Here is a 21931-nt window from a genome sequence, read left to right as displayed (position 1 = left end):
GGCTCTGCCTCACATGGACTGGGATTCTGTTCCATAGTGTAGGGAGTCTCTGGGTGATGAATCTGTCCCTCCAGCACGTCCTATTTATATCCGTGTTGAGGTTTAAGTCTCTTGCTCTCATGGCTCTGGCGGATTTGGATTTTTTGAGGTGGAGCATGTCCATTATTGCTTATGCCAATAAACAAACCACCTTGGCTTTCTTTGGCATCTCTAAAACATCAAACTTTGCCTGTGACATTATGAAAGGTGTTTAGAACTTAAGCTTTCCGTGACATCACTTAAATGTTAGAATTTCTCACGTAATAATTGCCATTCTAGAACATCAAGCTGTTAAAATGCATTCATGTTTCTGAAGGAACAGAAACATTTAATTTGAAACTAGTATTCAAGGGCACATTTGATAAGTTTTTTTATAGACTAATGTTGGAATCTCTTAAATTGCTATTTTGTAGAAGTGATTTACTTGGCTTTGACTGACAGGAGGACTGGCATATAGTAATTGAGTGACTCATAGGACACTGATTCACTAAACAAGTTCCATATAGACTTCTCATCTGTAGACAGAACTGGGAATCATGTATTCAGCAAACAGCTCTGGTAAAGGTTAGTTTTAATAATAGCTGAAGAAATAAAGATGGAGTCTTGGACGTCCTGGATAGATCTACCAGAACTGGCCCTCATCAGAGTGTTCCAGTCACTCGATTACATAGACAGAGTCAAAGCTGCTCATGTTTCTCAGAAATGGTATCAAGTTATGCATTCACCTGCCCTTTGGAGGAAATGGACATTTACGTTTTGTGAAAGACGAACCAGACTTCAAAAATCTTACACTGAATCTGCCATTTGGTGTGCCCAGAAATTTGGAAAATATGTAGAACATCTAGAAATCATATTCCTGAATTCCTACAGTACAAAATTAACAAAAAAATTTCAAGTGACTTTGAGAACGCTCCTGGCATGTATAGGCAAGCAAAACACTGGTTTGAAATCTTTAACAATTTCATACCTGGGATTTAACTGTGTAGGCTGGCTGTATAGCATAATAAATCGTGTACTCAGGAGTCTGACCTTTTTTCTTCGTCGAAGAGACAAACATCTTCAATATTTCAGGATGAGAGATGCAGGACTTAGAACAGAGCAAGGCTGTGCTATTTTGGCTTCACTGTGCCACCAGAGAGAGAGTAGTTCTGTCAAAGAACTTGATATAATTGATTTTTTCGGTCATCACATTTCAGTTTATGCCAACCCCTTATTTGTCCAGACACTGTCTAAATTCCAGAATCTTTCTGTCCTGTCCTTAAACTACTGCTGCATTTCTGATGATGTTTTGAACACCTTGTCTCAGAAATGTTCCCAGAGTCTTTTGGTCTTGAGAATAAAATGCCACATCTATGATGCACATCAGCAAATTGTATCTGGGATAGCATGGTCCAACTTAACAAAAAATGCACCAAACCTGAGTGTGAGATTTTACTTTGCAAAAATGGTGAGATATGACTGTTTAACTAGGATTCTAGCTCATCAGATTCCTTTAGAAAGCCTTTATCTTCTAACTGGTAATTTTAATGAGCCTAACTGGAAATTAAAGTCCACCTTGACTGAGCTGATACCAACCTTCAAATGCAAACTTCAGGTAAGACAGTCTAATAAAAAATGTGCTCTGATGGCCAACAAATTGCAGCCCATTAAAAGCAAACCATGATTTTAAGTTAGATGTTTTGCTTACCTAAGTTTGTTCATGACATGTGCAAGTTATTGCAAACTGCAAAGCATGTTTATTTGCCTTCAACAGCTTTACCATATTCCTGTTTCATGTTCTTTAGTGTCCTTTTAACCCATTTGTTCTCCATCCTTGTCTGTTATAACAAACTTCATCATGCTGTGGTATGGGCCCTTCTTTTCAGAAGGAAATTAGGTTTTCAGTCATCCAACGTGCTTAAGGAATATTATATGACTGCCAGGGTCCACGTGATCATGGTCTGGAACATGTGAATATTGTTCAATAATGCTTCTACTCCCCATTCTGAATCCTGAAAACTGAACATGCAGATCATGCTAATACTGACCCTACTAGTGCCCCCACAATCTCAGTGTTGTCTTACAAAATGCTGTCTTCACCCAGGATCGACCAATACTTCTGTATCAGGGCCTTGTTCCACTAGAGAATGCTTTTGTTGTGGAAAAAGCCTGTTCTCTCACACTAAGATGTGAGTGTCTGGACTATGTTTATTCGTGCATGAATATAAAAAGATGAAAAAGGAAATGTGGTCTATCTATGCTGTCATATTTAGTGACTTGTAGCTGCCCCCCCCCCCCCATTTTCCCATTCTCTGATACACATATACTGTTCTGTTTTGAACTACTCAGTGATTTTTGAAAATACTGTCAATTCAGCTAGCTCATTCCAGTTTTCCACCACCATTTTTGTAAAGAAATGCTTCCTTAATCCAGGATATATTTTGTGCATCCAGTCTGAAGATTTTCCCTTCTCCTTCCTCACCATATTTCTTTCTCAGATTAATTATTTTGTATGCTGCCCTTAACACCGTATGCATTTACATCATGCCTGTTCATTTTCTCCTTGATTCAAGAAAATGTAACTCCAGGCTTTTGTTTGGCTTCACAGCAAGGTATTGGCCCTAATAATGTGTAAGTCACAATGGGTAAGGTCCTTCCCCATATCATGGCTAACTACAGGTCACCATCTATTCCGCTAGAGTCTCAAGACTCTTACCTAAGCCTAATAGAAACATTCACCATCCAACCAAACACCCTCTTCACGGGTGACTTTACCCCTCTGTATACTGGAAAAAGCGTACACTGCCTCAAACTCACAGGCACAACACTTCCTGAACTTTATTAACACAAACACCCTGGAAAAGATAGCACTTCCTGAACTTTATTAACACAAACAGCCTGGAACATATAGTGCATGCTGCAACCATGGGGTACTGGATGTGGTACTCATTAACATGGGACAGCATTGGACCCCCCCCCCACCCTGTGTCATATCCTTACTAGTAAGGTTGGATCACAAAGTTGTCTCATTTGAAGTAAAAATCAACCCATAAAATCCAGCTAAACCAGTAAGAGTTATGGACTATTCAAAGACAAGCTATATCCTATTAAGTAGAGCCGGGTCATGGTCAAATGGGGCCCTAGACAGGGTAATAGATTGGGGCACCCCACAGCAGCAATCCCCTACCTCCCTGCTACAGCAGTTCCCTTCCCAGCCATTCCAGTGTTCCATTACTTGGATATTTCTCCCTAGTTACCATAAACACTGTTCAAACCTATCAGTGCTTATATACTATTTTCTTATTTACTTCTACAATGGTTACAGATATTAAAATAAAAATCGCACAAACACTGATAGCCATTTGTTAAACAAACTATACAGTCTCACAATGAAAACAGACTTAGCTTGAGCCGTAAACGTCTCTGCCATTGAAACTCATTCATTGAAATGGCATTAAAGCTCACATTCAAATAAAATGCATCTGGCCAGTGGAGAATTAAGTTTACCTTTGGGCTGTTTTCGAACCATAGGCTCCTTGCACACATTTTTAGGGCCATGTATACATGTATGTGTTCCTTGATTCACCTTTCCAATTGCATAAATTATATTCCTTGTATAATACAGCAGCACCTGTTAGTGTGTTTTAAATTTGTAGTTTTGAACATTTTTCCAGTAAACAATGAAACAAAGCCTATGACTCAGTAATAACAAAACTGCCCATTTCAGAACATTTTAACTATAAAAGGTCACTGAAACTTCGGTCATTACAATCTACCAGTATCAGTCAATAAGCACAAACATTGCAGAAGTAAAAGTAATCCGAATTAATTCCACATTAAAGAGATCTGTAACTAATGAAGAAGTTGCTACTTGCAAAAAACTTCTTGCTGCCCTTGAATTCATTGCCAGTGCTACATTAAAAAATGGTAAGCTGTTAATATTGCAATAGGGAATGACTAACAAACCAACAAATTCATAGTTACTAGGCATCTCATACAAAGGAGGACACACTACTGCGGAACCTCTATCCCTCCTTAATGCACCAAATAATCTGCAATCAAAAGGGTACTGAGATATCAGCACTCCATATACGCGGTGTGAGAATAGAATCCACAGCTTTCTGCACCAAAGGCAATTATGCTACTAACACTGCTTTCAAATTCTACAGCACAAAAAGTGACTGCCATTTCCTAAACAAAACCACTGGTTGCACATTGAAAACAGACTTAGCATGAGCAAAAGTAAACCTCTCTTTGCTTGAATCATAATCCCTTGAAAATGCCCTGAAACTCATAATTCCCAGGGAATGTACTGAAACTCAAACTCACAATTCTGTCTGCAGTCTGGTAGCTTGTGTATAGGATTCAGACTCTTGTCTCCACAGAAGCTCACAATTCCTTCTGCAGTATGGTAGTTGGTGTAGAGGATTCAGGCTGTTGCCTCCTGTAACCAAGTTACAGGGTCAAGCCTGATCAAGTTAATTGACTAACCTGCCCCCCTCCCCCCCAACTAGGGCATTACATACCATATCTCCATACCTCTCAACCTCTTAGCACAATAAGTCTGGACAAAGCCTAAATTAATGGGGGGGGGGGGCAATGGCCCCAAAATGGGACAGATATTAAATATTGTTCTTATACACTTAGACAGTTGCTAGAATAACAGCACTTGTCTTAGCATGCATTTTCTGAAGGAAATGAAATCTGAAACTCATATGTATGACATTATTTAGTCATTTCAATCCTTGGTGATTTGCCAGAAAACCACAAATTTTATGAGGAACAGGCCAAAAATATGAGGAAAAAATCTGGACAGTTGAGAGGTATGCATACCTCTTAACTTCTTATTGCAAGAAATATAGACAAAGCATACAATAATGGGGATACAATGGCCTAATAAGGATAGATTTTAAATATTGCTGTTTTTAACTTATAAAGTTGCTAGAAAAACAGGATTTATGTTAATATGCATTTCTGAAGTATGTGTAGTCTGAAACTCGTATATGTTCTTATTCAATGACTTCAGTTGTCTGTGATTTGCCAGAAAACCACAAATGTTATGGGAAACAGACCAAAATTATGATTCTAAATCTGGATAGTTCAGAGGTGCTAAACACACACACCTACCTACCTTCTCTCTACACACACACACCTACCTACCTTCTCTCTGCTGTCTCTCTCACACACAGAGCTACCTTGTCTCTTCTCTCATACAGCAACACATGCACGCTTACTCTCTCACACAGACCTACCTTCTCTCTGCTCTCACACAGCAACACACATACACATACACACGCACATGCACACACACACATACACCTTGTCTGTCATACAACAATACACACAAACTATCTCTCATACAAACATTTTGGCTAGTTTAAATTACATACATACCTACTTGTACACACACTTTCTCTCTCCTACAGAAACAGAGCTGCTAGATTAAATTATATACACACACGCATGCATGCACTTATCTTCTCTATAAATTGAATGGCTAGTTTCAATTCTGCGTGCAAGTGCAGAATCTTTTTACAGCTGTGTTGGCATGTATGTATGCGACACATCCATGGTCCTCCTTAAAGGAAAAGAAGCTGTGACTGCAGTGTTAGGAAGAATTTCTTTTTCCTTATGTTGAAGCCTCCTGGCCAGAGTGGGCCCCTGTAGCCAAGGGGCCCTAGGCAACTGTCGATGTTGCCGAGTGCTGGATCTAGCTTTGCTATTAAGTCACAGTTTGTCAAAATTCATGGCTCCCCACAACCCTGAGACCACAGCTGCCTAGCAGAATTATTTACGGAGTCACTATGCAAACGTGAATGGCTATATTAAGGCTGACGTAACTACCAGAAATAAACCCAAAACAAACACTAAAAGCAAACCCCACTGGAGGAATCCTTAACTAAATAGGGTATATAATACAATAAGAAAACTTATGGCTAAAATCAGGGAAAGCAACTCCCTTAAAGAGAAGTGTTCTGTTATACAACTAAGCAAGAGACTAAGAGGACGAATTAAGTCCAACATGGCCGTCTGTGGGATCAGAATAGCCTTGCAGGCTAAGGACAATCAGAAATCCTTCTTTAACTACATTTGGAACCTTAGAGGTAACACACAACAGTGTACTGAACTGGTGGTAAACAGTACTACCTATACCGATCTGGATGACATAGCAAATCTACTGGCTGACAAATTCAGCTTAAACTTCACACATCCACTCCCCCAGAGCTCCACCAGGTCAAATCCCCACCAACATACTTGTCCCAGCTGTCAACAGGGACCAGGTGTTGGCAGCACTCGCTAAAGCCAAGAACACTGCTTCCATGCATCCCCACAACATTCTCAGTTGCCTGCTGAACAGTCTCAAATATGACCTATCAGGACCACTTGAGGCACTCTTCAGCTACAGCCTTAAAACAGGCTACATTCCAAGTAAATCGAGGACCACAGTAGTCATTCCCCGCCAGAAGAACAGACCATCAACTGACCCAGGGAACTACAAACCCACCAGTCTAACAAGCATAATATGCAAATTATCATGGAAATGATAAATAAGGACATTGGCTACCTACAGACATTACTAGACCAATCCCAGTTTTGCTTTGTTAAGGGGAGGTCACACCTACTTAATCTAGTTGACTTCTTTGAGAGGGTCACCCAGACAAAGGACAAGGGTAAAATAGTGCATACAGCATATTGAGTTGGCTAAGATATTTGCAATACTCTACTCAGGCATTGTTGATAAGCTCTCTGAGCTAGATGTAAATCCTCACATAACTCACTGGATTCCCAGCTGACTCACAGATATGACCCAAGAAGTCAGGATCAGTGAAACCACCTCCACCAAGAAATTGGTCACCAGTGGAGTACCCTAGAGCTCCATATCAGGCTCTATCCTGTTTGGTATCTACTTTCTCAGAAGTTAAGGCTACCGTTAAAGGACTCTGGCTCATCAAGATCACAGATGACTGTAAATTGGCTGTTAATAGAGATCCCCCCATGACACAGGCATCTTGCAAGTGGGTTTAACACAGACAAATGATTGATGCCAAAGCTGTGGCCTAAAACTCAATGCCAAAAATTTCATTATAATCCCCTTTGGGAAACTGTCAATGCAAGTTAATTATTCCATTGACCCAGAAGTATGAGATCTGGGAAAATATGTAGACAGCAATCTGGCATTTGACCAACATGAAGTTAAGATAAATAGAAAATAATTCTAGGTCACCCAAATTATAGGTAAGGGTATGGCATCCAGGTCCAAGGAAGTTATAGTACCACTCTACTCAGCACTTATCAGACGTATCATTGAATACAGTGGCCCTTTGGCATATATGTAACCAGACAGTTTCAACAGTTTTGAATGCCCAGAAAAGTTTCTCACAGGAAAATTCAGGACATGAATATGCTGTCTTACACACTGATTGCCTAAAGGCTCTGTTTCTGTATTCAGTCTCCTACAGGCTGCTGAGAGGGGATCTTTGCCTGGCTTATGGATCTGTTGCACATGCACAAAACAAGCAGCACCAGAAACACTACATGTACACAAAACAAGCAGCACCAGAAACACTAGATCCAGGGATATGAACTTTGCTTGTGACATCAACAGAGCATGTTGGAGAGACAGATATGTGTCCCAAAGGATCCCTGCACTATGGAATAGGCTCCCCATCTGTGTAAAACAGAGTTCATCTTTGACACTATTCAAACAAAATCTTGACAATTAGATGGGAAACCATACATTTCCCCCTTGTCTGGCCCCCATGTCCCTTATGGATGGAGGCAGTTAATACGAAAAGTATTGTCCTAATTAACAATGCCCTACAAATCCTTAGCTACTTTCCTATTAATATAAAACCCCTGGTATGATACTTGAGACCCAAATGGTTTGAAGTGCACAGCTAGGCTTGTAAGGGTCCTAGTGGACATTAACCTAGTAACCTATGAATAATAACCCAGATAACTTAATTCAGTTAGTGACCAAATGCTAAAGGAGCTGACCCTGCAGAGATGGGCATGGCCAGCTGAGGTTGCCTTACCGTCCCACTGCAGGTGTATACCTGGAGAATTCTCAGGTTTTCTGTTGCCACACAGTGGGAATTGGGAATGCCAGCTTGGCCAAGGAGTGCATGCACTCCAGCTGAGCATTGTGAATGAGTGGAAATGTACTGTAGCAGCAACTTGGTGTAGTCAAGCCATTTCAACATGCCTGCTGATTAAGAGGGAAAACATTGATGGAAACTGTCAAAATAAATGCTAACCTATATCCAGATAATAATCATAGTCCTCGGCTCTTGTCTCACACTCCTGCCATCTTCTAGAGTCTTCTAGAAGTAGATAGCAACAAATGTGCAAAATGGGAACATGGTGTAATGGCTGTGGTCATCCTACTTGCCATTAAACTCAGTATGTCAAGTTAATAACTTATTGTGCATGCTACATTATAACCAAGTGCACATGACCATTATTTGTTTAGTTTTCTCATGGAAAGATGCTTGGCTATTAAATCTGTAAATCTGAAAACTGAGCCTTTGCCTTTTGCTTTATAAAACTCTACATACTGTTGTATTAACATCTTTACATGAAGATTTAGAGTAAGAACTATTTATATGTGCACCCAAACAGACGCTAACCTGGTTAACAAGTGGGAAAATAACACTCCTCCTTGAGATTGAACCTGCAAGCTATCCAAAAAACTATACACCAATAACCTGCCTTCCAACGATGTATAAACTAAACACTGGTACTGATACCGACAAGAGTTTATAGTCATTTAGAATAAAACTCAATCATGGCAATAGAATAATAGGATAACAAAAGAAAGTCATATGGAACATCATAATGGAGAACTGTAAAAAGGGGAAGATTCTAAGTATGGCATAGACCACAAAAAAAGCATTTGTCAGCATTCCATATTCATGGATAAAAGAGTACTTATAAATGTATATGATGTACCCTACATTGATGACTTACATTACAGAGACCATGAAACAGTGGCAAACCACTTTACAGCTAAGTCATGATAGAGGGCAGATTATTATACCAGGGATAAAACTTCAAAGGGGGATATTACAGGGTGACTCTTTTTTTAACTGCTGCTCTTTTGTTTTGCCCTTAACCCATTAAACTGTCTACTTAACAGATTAGCTTAAGGCCACAATTTGGCTACCATAAAACAACCAATCACTGAGACAGATGCCTGGTGTTAGAGCCATGGCCTCAAGCTCAATGCCAAAAAGTGCATGGTCATCCTCTTTGGTAAAAACTCTGTACCCATAAACTACTACTACATAAACAGCTGTCTACTTAACGCCGAATCTGTGACAAAAGACCTTGGGACTCAGGTGGACAGTAGTCTGTCCTTTGATAGTCACATCGCCACAGTAGTCAGGAAGTCCTTCTACGTGACACACCTCATTATAAAAGTTTTGTCATCCAGGAAAAAAAGAGGTCATTGTTCCCCTCTACCCGACACTCATTAGACCCATTATAAAGTACAACGCCCCTTTTGGAATGTACCTCACAAGACTTCTGCAGCAGCTGGAAAGGCCACAGAAATACTTCACAAAGAGGATTACTGGCCTCAAACAGATGCCCTGCACTGACCATCTCAAAAAACTCCAGCTTTACTCCATAGCTTATCCCCTACTCTGAGGTGATCTCTGCCTAATATATAAAGCTATGTCCAACCCAGAGCTGTTGGACATGCTACACCTAAAGAAATCCCAATCTGTCCAAGCTGCATGCTCTAGGGACCTAAACCTTGTCACCAGAATAAACAGGACATGCTGGAGGGATAGATTCCTGTCCCAGAGACTTCCCATACTCTGGAACAGGCTACCCATCTATGTCAAGCAAAGTTCTTCATTAGCACTCTTCAAGAAAAATCTTGATGAGTGGATGGGAAATAGGAAATACACCCTGGGGATCACTTCTGTGTCTCTGCTCGACAGTGGCACAGGAAAGTAACTTTCTTGGCTGGCGTAAGCCAGGGAACCTTGTTGGCTAGGCTTACGTAGGCCCTCTTGCCGATAGCTTAGTACCTACCTATGAACCAAGAGTTAAGACTTCTCATCTTCTTTTTGTGGATGAGGAACTGAAAGCACAACTGCAAGTGGTCAAAACTTTCTCATATGGTATAAGAATGTCGTTTGGTCTTGATAAATGTGCAAAAACAACCTATAAAACAGGAAAGCTGCAGCACCATGAAAATGTCAATCTGGGACAGGAATCTGATATAAAAGAACTTTACCAAGAGGGAGTATATAAATATTTTGGAATTGATGAAGGATCAATAATAAAACATGAACGAATGTGAATAAAACATAGTAAGGAATACTTTTGAAGACTTAAATTAATACTGAAAACAGCCCTGACATCTACGAAAAAAGTCCAAGGTATAAAACAATTTGCTCTACCTGTTCTATTTTACGGTTTTGGGGTTATTGACTAGCTCCAAAAGTACTGGATTAGTTGGACAGGAAAACAAGAAAAATGCTTCATGCTTATCAAACGATTTATAAAAATCAGTGTATGCCAAGATTATGTATTCCCTATTCTGAAGGAGGTATGGTCTTCCTTGAAATTGATCACGTCTAGATCTCCAATCATAGGACTGCATACATATCTGCTTTCCTCACAAGATGTAAACATAGTGAAAGTTTTAAAACATGAGGAGAACAAGCCTAAGATGGCTTCCTTGCATTGTTTAGCAGAAGCATATTGGTGTCAAGCAGGAAAAGAAATCAAACCAGAAGTTTATAAAAATCAGGCAGCAAATGAATGTGCCAAAAAACAAACAAACAAAAACAATATAAGGTGTAGAATCAGATGAGAAGGCAAGAAATGTGGAAAATGCATAAATATAGTTGCAATTACAGAAAACTCCTGGAACAACCTCCTGTCAATCAGGATCTAATGCAAGAATGGTTAAGGTGAAGTGAATTTAAATCAAAAGATGAAAGGTTAATATTGGCAGCCCAGGATAGTGGACTACATACACATTAGTTTACAAAGTTTATAAATTAGATCAAATCAATTATGACATCATGTGAGCATGTGTTTAAAAGAAGTTAGATTTATTTAGTTTCTATGTCTGAAGAAGCGTTGGGTGTCAACGCGAAAGCGCTAACTTTTATGACTTGCTGCAGCTCCTGTTTATTTGGAATAAACGAAACCTTTCTCAATAGACTGCTAATTGGAGTTATTTGCTGACAAGTTCGTATTTCAGCTGATGGTGCACTCTTTATTTTCTTTTTGTACATGACTCTGACTTTTGAATAAGAGTGCTTTACCTGGCAGATTGTGTTCTTTTTTCAGTTATTGTAGCTATCTACTTTTACATTTCTGCCAGGACATGGCTGCTGAATCTAGTTTACCTTTACCAAATCAACAAGCTGATAAATTGTTTGATTTAAATGGATTAGTGGACTTTAATATCAATCCACTACTGAAACTTACTACCTCAGATTTGAATGCCTCAAGTGAAGACACGGATTTTTTCAAGCACAACATGGACTTGACTATGATGACCAGGAACCTTGAAAATAAGATGTACAAACTACGTACCATCCAATGGCAGAAACTTCACATGGAAGCCTGCCTCAGTTTTAAATTAGTGCCAAGAGGGTTGAGAATCCTCAAAATGCCGACTTTCGCAGTTCACAACCAAGATTATTAGCGTTATGGCAGAAATGCAACCTTGACACTAGTTTTTCTTATTTGAGTATCCTAATTGAACACTATGATCTCTCCATCAATGAATTAAAGACTGACATTATCAGTATATACACTGAGTTAAGTGGGAAGTTGAATTGTGAACAGCGTGATATTGTGCTTGGTGATTTGAAACAAATGCTATCTTCCCTTGATTTAAAGTGCTTGCGACAAGAAACGCAAGCTACAGAGGGATTTCCTAGATTTTAGACATTCCAGGGTGTTCTCATGGCCGAGAGAATCATGCTCCTAGATCGAATCCTGTTAGTGATCCATCCACATTTTCACATTCGCCTCCTGTTTCATCTGCAGGGCCATGTGTCACTCAATTGGTTGCTCCTCCTTCACTGACGTCATTGGAAGAAGTTACTGAAACTGAGCCTTCAGTTCCTGTTCCTCCGGACGAGGTTAGAGAAACCACTGACAGTTTGAATCAAAGCGCACCATTACGTTCATGCGTTATTACAACGCAAGCGCTCATTCATTCCGATCCTGGTTCCATTCCAGCGCCACGTCTAGAACAAACTGCATCTGTTAGACCGAAAGTTAGTGAGTCACGCAACAAACAGCTCACCATTGACTCTTTTGTTACTCAACATGAAGATGAGCTCTTTGCACTGGGGGAGGGCCTTCCTTCTTTTCCATTACCTTTCAGACCCCAGGAGAAAAGGACTTGGTCGCCGTCGATGAGAACCAACAAGAGGAAGTTTGTGGAAGAGGAAACACAACACACCAAGAAAACATGGCGACCGAAAACCTAAGTGGTAACTTTTTACATCCTGCATTCAGTGACTCAGATTGTTTAGTGGTTAACATTTCTAAGTATACTTTGAGTGAATTTGAATTGTCTATTCTCAATAAGGGCTTAGGATTTATTCCCTCCCATGGCAATGATGTCACTGATATCGTTGTGGATGTTAAAATGTTTACCAGAAATCTAGCACTTAAACTGTTATATGGCAATAAAGATGAAGCAATGCATAAACACACCGCCTTTAAGAAGCCGTCCACCTTTATTCCTCCTTCAAGATCTGCTGTTAGAGGCCTTTGAGCAAGCGGTTGAGGATGACTTATTTAAGCTGTACAATGATAATCAAGCCAAACCTTGCTTTATGAATTTGACCAAACAAGAGAAAGATGCCTTAAATGATCTAAGAATGAATGATAGAATTGCCATTAGACAGGCAGACAAGGGTGGAGCTGTTGTTGTCATGGACGACACCACCTATAGTGATAAAATGATAGCAATGTTATCTGATACTGACACCTATTCACCTATTACTGCACACAGTTTAAATAACATCATTAAAAATGTTCATGCCATGCTATATGATCTACTACTGACTAGTGTCATTGACAATGGTTTATATGAGTATTTTATAGTTGAGAAGCCTCTAGTACCATCTTTTAGAGGCCTCCCAAAATACACAAAATGTTACTGACCCACCCTTGCACCAATAGTATCCAGCAGGGGTTGGCTGACGGAGCCGTTGTCGATTTATTTGGATAAAATATTGAAACCAGTAGTCCTGAGTACCAAGCACATTTTAAAGGACACTACCAATTTTTAAGAGAACTTAGCGACATACACACAGTCTTTTCCTATCGATCAAATGTGCATATTAGTAACATTGGACGCCAAGTCTCTTTTACTTCAATACCTAATAGTATAGGCTTGGAATACTTGAGAGATTTCTTGATGGAGAGTGGTTTGACAACGGATGTGGTTGATAGATGTGTGTCACTACTTGAGATCGTTCTTGAAAATAATGTGTTATGTTATGGGAGTTCTTATTACCTACAAACCAAAGGCGTAGCGATGGGCACTCCTTGTGCCAACGCTTATGCCAATTTGGTGCTGGCACGATGGGAACAGCTATTTGTGTTTAATCAGAACTCTGTTTTTCTTGACTCACTACTATTCTATAATAGATTTGTGGACGATGTCATTTTATTGTGGGGAGGAACAACTGAACATCTCTTAGAATTTGTACATTATCTTAATGGAACAACTGATTTTTTGAGTTTTGATTCTACTTACTCTCTTGAACACATAGACTTTCTAGATGTGAATATAGTTAGAACAGGTCATGGTTTTGAGACAGAACTGTTCAGGAAGAGTAGTTGAGGAATAATCTACTTCATAGAAACAGCATGCATCCCCAGCATATATATAGGAACATTGTTCAGAATCAGGTCACCAGAGTTTCTAGATTAACTTCCACTGACACTGCCTTTCAACGACACATGAAAGATCTATCAGACAATTTTATAACAAGGGGATACAACAGGAACTCTGTATTCACAGCTGTTTCTGAAGGAGATCTAAGGAGGGACAACATAGCGATGCCCACTATCAAGAAGCACGACATTCCCTGTACATCTACCCGATATACACCTAAGGTTCGGACTAACAGGATAACTATTCCATACACCAACAAGAATAAATATGTCATGGACATTTTTCATAAACATTGGAACCTCCTTATGATCGATGAGAACATTAGATCTCTAGTAGATGACAAACCTAGAGTAGCCTATAAGAACATGATGTCATTGAATAGGCTACTTTGTTATGATAGAGTCCGTACTAATGACAGTACATGTTCAAGGGTTGGCACTTTTGCTTGTTTATCTTGCAATCAGTGCAGATATATAGCCAACACCCATGTGTTCTTACATCCTGCTACACAAAGAAGCTATGATTTTAAACATTGTGCAACTTGTAGGTCAAGGAATCTGGTTTATTTGGCTGAGTGCCAGTCCTGCAGGATGTTTTATGTGGGCATGACCACCAGATCCCTGAGAGAACGGATTAGAGAACACATATACGCAATATCTAGGAGTAATGCGTTGAATGCATTAGCTAGGCATGTTGCTGAGGTTGGTGATAACCATACCTTCAAGTTTCATGTTCTTGAGTTGGTGAAGACAGGTAATAGGCTAGGCAATGTCAAAATAGAGTAGAAGAGCAAGAGGGTAAATGGATTGTGAAATTACAGGCAAATAGGTTTGGACTCAATGAAAGACTTTCCATCAAGCCTTTCTTAGCTTCCAGACCTTTAAATCATTAGAATTTATTTATTTAAATGTTTTTAATGTTTTTAATGTTTGCAATGTTTTTAGCACTTGATGTCAATAATATAAGGTTTTAAATAGTAACCTTTTTTCTATGAATGCTTGTCTCTTTAAATTAGATCAAATCAATTATGACATCATGTGAGCATGTGTTTAAAAGAAGTTAGATTTATTTAGTTTCTATGTCTGAAGAAGCGTTGGGTGTCAACGCGAAAGCGCTAACTTTTATGACTTGCTGCAGCTCCTGTTTATTTGGAATAAACGAAACCTTTCTCAATAGACTGCTAATTGGAGTTATTTGCTGACAAGTTCGTATTTCAGCTGATGGTGCACTCTTTATTTTCTTTTTGTTTACAAAGTCCATTGAAAGTGTCAGAGAAACAGGCAAATGCAGGTTTTGTAAAACAGAACTGGAAACAGTCACACATCTTGTTGCTGGATGTGATAACGCTAATGGCAGAAGGCCTGAATACTGAAAGGCATAATAAGGTAGTAAGACTGTTGCACTGGGGATTGTGCAAACATAATTTTGAAGTATCTTGGAAGCATGAGCCACAAACTTTTGTAGAAAATTATGAAGTTTCTATCATATGGGATCACTTATTACTAACAGTTCAAAAAATAGATGCCAGAAAACCAGATATAGTGCTTCATGAAAAGAAGACAAAGGTAGCACTGATCATTGAAATTGGGCTCTGTAGCCCATCCCTTGCCAGATGCTATCAGTTGCATTGGTGGATCAGTCAAACTTTTGTGAACTTTAGGCAGACCATATATCTGGGGTATAACCGCATTCTTTACCAGAAAATATTCATACAGAGCTGTAACACACCTTCCATTAATCTTCTTCTTTTGGCTTTTTCCCGGTTAGGGGTAGCCACACCAGATCACCTGTCATGATTGGCAGTGGAGTTTTTACGGTGTTGAGTTGCCAGCCCAGCACTCAACCTTCCACAGAAAGCACACACACACACTCACTCACACCTAGGGCCAATTTTAGAGTGTCCAATCCACCTACAGCATGTCTTTGGGATGTGGGAGGAAACTGGAGCACCCAGAGGAAACCCACGTGACCACAGGGAGGACATGCAGACTCCTCACAGAAGGCACCCTAGCCGAGGATCGAACCAGAGAGCCTCTTGCTGTGAGGCTGCAATGCTAACTGCTGCACCACCGCGGCTGCCCAACACAACTTCCATTAATAAATCCTCTATAAATGTATGTATTTTTTCTACCAACTTCAGCACTTCAAGTCTAGTTACCATAGAGTAAGTATTAACATCATTAAGTATCAAAAAACATAGCATTCAAATAGTGTGTAGAGTCCATGGCAACTATTCCGCCTCCTTTGTCAACAGGGAAAAGCATACATCATTATGTTTATTTAATTCTATTAATGCAGATGGTCCAGTGGCAAGTTTACAGATGATTTTTTTGGTTAGAATGGATGTCAGTTCACTTTTTACCTGTATTCCCAATGATGTAGGCATTGAATATGTCAGAATGTTCCTGAGTCAATACTCTTGAGTACGATAAGATCTATTTGATTTGTAGTCTTTTGGAAATGGTCTTGGAACATAATGCTTTTGTATTCACTGACAAGTTTTTTCTACAACTCACTGGGGTAGCCATGGGCACAGTATGTGCGAATAGTTATGCCAACATGGTTTTGGCCTACTGGGAATACCAATATGTATTCTGTAACAATGATATTTTCTCTAGATTTATTTTGTACTATGGCCGCTATGTGGATGACATATTTTTCGTTTGGAATAACACGCTAGAAACACTGCAAGAGTTCATACAATATCTTAATGGCACTACAGATTTTCTCAACTTCACTTATGAATACTCTTGTGAACAAATTTCCTTCTTGGATGTCACTGTGGTGAAAACTTCAGTGGGTTTGGAGACTAAGATGTTTAGTAAACCTTGTAAAATTAATAATTTTATGCATGCTCGCAGCATGCATCCTAAACATGTGAAAAGGAATGTCCTGAAGGGACAATTCTTTAGAACTGCACGTCTCCACATGAGACAGTGACATGTATTGTTCATTCAGTAAGTTAACTACCAACTTCTTAGACAGAGGCTATAGCGACACTGAGATCACTATGGCAGAGAATGATACAATCTCACTCTGAGATACTCGAACTAGACCATTTTTTGGAGTTTATGATACTTCTGCCATAACTAATAACCATCAGCCACCTTGTCCAGTACAGATGAGCCTCACCTACTCCAATGACACTAGCTCTATTTGTGATATAGTTAAGAGACATTGCAGAATACCTGTGTCAGATAAAAGATGTAGAGAGCTGATAGGAAAACCACCTCTTTTTGTTTCAAAAATCACCCATCTTTAAAAAAGATGTTATGTTATAAACCTTTATTACAAATGACTAATAGTAATAAAAGATGTAGGATAGCCATTTTTCCTTGCCACCATTGTAATGCATGTTGCTATGTTAGGACAGATGATCAGTTTGTACATCCGGATACCAATCGTATTTTTAACATTATTGTTTATGCAAATTGTGGTGCCTGTAATCTAGTGTATTGTGCTTCTTGTGAGATCTGTAAAGGTGTCTACTTTGATAAGACAAATCGTTGTCTCAGGGACCGCATTAGGGAACATCTCTGTAGCATAAACAAATGTGATAAGAAAAATGCTCTTTTTAAGCACATTAATCATGCTGGAAATAACCATTGGTTTAAATTTATAGTCTTAGAAATGTGTGAATTTAATCGACAAGGGGGTGACATTAAGACCAGCACCGAGTGTGTTGAAATAAAGTGGATTACTATCCTTCAAGCCATGAAAGGCAAAGGGTTAAATAATCATATCCCTATCAAACCCTTACTAAAGTCACGTGATTTGAAACACTAGTGTACTTAAAGACAGCTGTATTGTATCTTGAATTAAATCTGATGAAGTACCCAGCTGCGGTATGAAAGCGCTCATCTTGTTTTTATTTAGTTTTATTTTTTCGTGCTTCTGTGCTTGTTCATTAAAGTGGTTTTACGTACCTCTGCCTACCAGTTTTTTACACTTATACTATACTGTGTACTGGCTGCTTAGCTAGCTGTGAGTCTGACTGACTCACTGTAAAGTCCCAGAACTCAAACTACAAATGCGTGCTCGGGGAGTTCCGGGTTTAAAAAAAAACTTGTTTCTGCAAATCTGGACCGCTGTTAAACCAGTCTAGATTAAGAAGAGAAGGCATCAGTATACAAATGCCCAGAAGTCTATGTGGTTTGTAATCACAGTAAAGTGGAAGGGGATTGGAGTGCCATGCCTGCAGTCACGTACGTGACGTAGATGGCTGGATGGCTACTGACTGGTTCTTGGCTCTCGCTCTCTTCCCGCACTTTGAGAGTGAGCTGAGAAACAGTCAGCAGCAGACAGTATTTTTTTAGTTTGGAGTGGACTTTGCCTTGGAGGAATTTGTTCGATCGATCGGACACACTAGTGACTGACAGGCAGCAGTGGTGTTGGCTAGAAAGATGAAAGAGGCGCTTCAACTGAAAAGGAAGGAAGGAACTGAATACATTATAGCAGTTAAGTAAAGTTAGTGAAGGTGGAGGAGGATACAAAAAATAGTTAAGTTGTAGAATAAGAATTTTTTTATTGTTGGAATTATAATTCTTAAGTTGCACTAGTTGGTGACTTGCTTACATAATTATTATATAATTTAAAACTGTCTTTCTTATCTTGAGTCTTAAGATGGCAAAGTTCTAAATTACTGATGTTCAGACCGTGTGTGTGTGTAAATATTGGTCTTTGACAGGTTCCTATTCTTGGTCTGTTTTTCATAAAATTGTGGTTTTCTGGCAAATTAGTATCAAATCATTAAAGACTGAAGTTAGAAAATAATGGCAGACATTTGAGTTTCAGATTTCATACCCTTCAGAAAATCCATACTAATGCAAGACCTACTATTCTATTATCTTTCTAAGTTTATAAGAGCAATATTTAAAAATTGTCCTTATTTTTGGGCCTTTGTCCAGATTTCTTGCTCTGAGGTTGAGAGGTATGTCAAATGTGTCAGGGCCATCACCATCAGCCAGAGACATTTCAAACTGTGACATACTTGTTGTACCCCACTCCCCCATGTAGTGACTCTGGATGTGTCCAAGCAAGGCAAGGAGCAGTTATGCAGTGTAAGTGTGCAGAGTATCCCCCCATCCAAGGTAAACATCACACAAGTCCTACAGTGGCTTTTCATCTGTCCTTGATTTTGCAGTATGTTCTGGTTTTCTGTCATATTTTTATACTGTTGATTTATGCTTCTTATTATTCAGAAAATGAATATTGTTGCAGTGCCTGTTGTTGCTCTGTGTTTAAGTAGCAATGCTTTAATGACCATCAGGTAAGCTTGTCTGAGATTGTAAGATGCAAGTAAGCTTTACTAAGCATACTGTTAAGGAATTATCAACATTGAAAGCATGTATGTTATTGCCATGCAGAAAATATTTATGTAACTAGATAATGTATAAGCCTTAGGTATTGAAATGCATATGACAGTATTTGTAATAAAGGATGTGACAGTCATTTTCAAAATTATCTAGATCACACTGTGCTGCCTGTATGAGTTATGTGGTTCCATTTTAAGTGACAGGGTGCAAATGCAAAAACAAAAATAATTGCTAGGCTGTTGATGTGGCTGGGATTGTTATAAGATTCTGAGGTAGGGCTATCTCTATTAAAAGTGATAAGTATGCCTAATTATGTATGCTGTAAGACTAGTAATCCATGCAGCTTTAATTAATACTTGCTTTCTTGTTTGTTTTGGATAACAGACTGCATTATAGTGGTAGTTACAAGACAGGATTACAGTATTTTCAGAAGTTCATTACATTTGTTGGAGACTTGCAGTCATCTTTCCAGGCTATACCCGTAAACTAAACAAAATGCCAATCTATCATGTGTGGTCCATAACCTGTGCAGTAATTCTTTAAGCAATTTATCTTGAGCTTGTTTCTTATTTGCTATTCATTTTTTTTTACTTTGTTCATGTTTTCCCTATGAAACAAGTAGATAGTTGTCAAGCAACAGGTCTTTTTTGGATAAGAAACATTTTTACAAGTGGGGACTGGGGGTATCTCAGAGACTGCTACTTTCAGCATGTTACTTGGTACTTTTATAAAGCTGAATATAAATTATAATTAGAACTGCAAGGAGAGGTGTTTTGAGTTGAGTGCTGCTTGTTTTTTATACTTGATTTTGACTAGCATTCCAGTAATGTATTTAAAAAGTAATTTATTTTTTCATGCCTCGCAACCTTTTTGTTTCCATCTAGATATTAAGTAAGCTGTCATGTAGCCAATGCATTGAAATATTTTTTCTTCTCCACTTCATTTCATCTTGATTGGAGTACCTGTATATACATGTAACAATGTGCTGTGTAGAGTATTCAGCATGCGCCGTAGTGACTGAGCATTTATTTCATGTAAATTGGTAAGCATGGCCAGCATTGATCCCACTGTACCATAGCTCCACCCTTTTCTAGTTGGCCATATCCCATCCCATTGGCCCCACCCATTCAGCTGTCTCCTACAGCTCCCCTTTGAGTTGAAGTCACCAGCCGCCACTGCAGAGATGAATAGAACATTTACATGTTGCCCCTATCCATGAGGGGGCAAGGGTGATAAACCAGGGATGAATTTGCAGTTACCCATTAATATGTACAGATTACACTTGAATGGTGAAGGAAAAGTACTTTGCTTTATGCAGAGAGGAAAATGATTATCTGTGATGTATATGTATCCCTCCAACATGTTCTGTTGCAAAATATATTTAGATCTCATGAGTGTGTGCTTATGTCCCCATTAGACTTATAGATGTGCAGTAGGTTTAATAGGGTAGGGTATGATGAGGCACTTTACATGAGGTAGAGATCTCCTCTCAGTAGTGTGCATGGCAACAAGAAGAGGGACAAGTCTTTGAAATCATTTGCAAAGTTTTTATGATTTAGACCCTCGATTTTTCTGAGTGACAAAGCAGTGCGGGGATTTGAGTTGTGTCAAATGTTTGGACAGGTGCATACCAAAAGGGGCATGCATTATACTCAATTATTGGCCTGATGACTATGGAATACAGTGGAATAATACCATAGCTGGACCTGGATGCCAAACCCTAAGTTGTGCAATGAAAAAAGCAGTCTCATGCAATGCTGTATATGTGGTGATCAATGGACAATTCATCATCTGTATAGGTTCCCAGGTCTCTAACTAGTGGATCAGTTTTCTGGATTGTGTTGTCAGTGTGATAGTTACCAGGGCCTCCTTGCTTGATGATGGATACTATTATGCATTTCATGGCATTCAGTTTTAAACTATCATTTTGAGACCAGCTATTGGTTTGGGAAAGACCCTCTTGAAGGATCTTGGTGTCCTCAGAAATTTATGATGGCACCAAGTTTACAGTCACATGCAAACTTGGTCAGCCATAAACACTTAACATTTTCTTTGACCTCTTCGAAGTAAATGGCAAAGATGAGTGGACAAGGACTGAACTGTGGTGTACACAGCTAGTGACCGTTTTTGTGGAGGAGGTAGAGCTGCCCACCCTAACTTCCTGGCTTCTTTTCATGAGCCAATTTGCTATTCAGTAAGTATGCCACTGTCCAGCAACAAAGGAACACAAACCTTACCTTACTCTAAACAGAAATGAGATTAGTATACAGGTATCTCCATTCTTCTTTTATATACCACAGAATATACATCTATAAACTAAAGGCCTTTGTAGGATTCCTGCTCAAATACGTATTAACATAATAACATCTGTCTATATATAGCAGCTTTTCATTAACATTATATTTTAATCCATGCTGTAAGTGCAATGTTTAGTGTATGTGTACATTTCTGTATATCTGTATGTTCCTTTTGAATCCATGTATGCACACATGCACAATATACATGCACATAAAATAAGAAACATGCAGGCACACACACACACACACACGGAATTGAGTGTGATCATGCATACATGCACACACACACACACACACATCTCAGATCTAGATAAACATATCCTATACAAAGTACAAGATATTGTATTTATCACTACAAGCATTCATCACCACTTCTTACATCAAAAAAAGTCACCATCTTATATATT

General features: G+C 39.0%; 1 protein-coding gene across 1 annotated transcript in view; it reads left to right on the top strand.

Annotated features, from left to right (window-relative positions):
• Positions 1 to 634: 634 nt before the first annotated feature.
• The window catches only part of FBXO39 (F-box protein 39), a 35447-nt gene continuing 14150 nt past the window's right edge, over positions 635 to 21931 (top strand). The window contains exon 1 of the mRNA XM_044054868.1: positions 635 to 1633. Coding sequence (XP_043910803.1) covers positions 635 to 1633 — 999 coding nt within the window. The remainder of the gene's footprint in view (positions 1634 to 21931) is intronic.

Source organism: Protopterus annectens, chromosome 13.part0 (genome assembly GCF_019279795.1).
Source record: "Protopterus annectens isolate FY-2018-M chromosome 13.part0, PAN1.0, whole genome shotgun sequence".
In the NCBI taxonomy this organism is placed as follows: Eukaryota; Metazoa; Chordata; order Ceratodontiformes; family Protopteridae; genus Protopterus; species Protopterus annectens.
The sequence above is the reverse complement of the archived record's forward strand: the minus strand, read 5'-3'. Positions and strand labels throughout refer to the sequence as shown.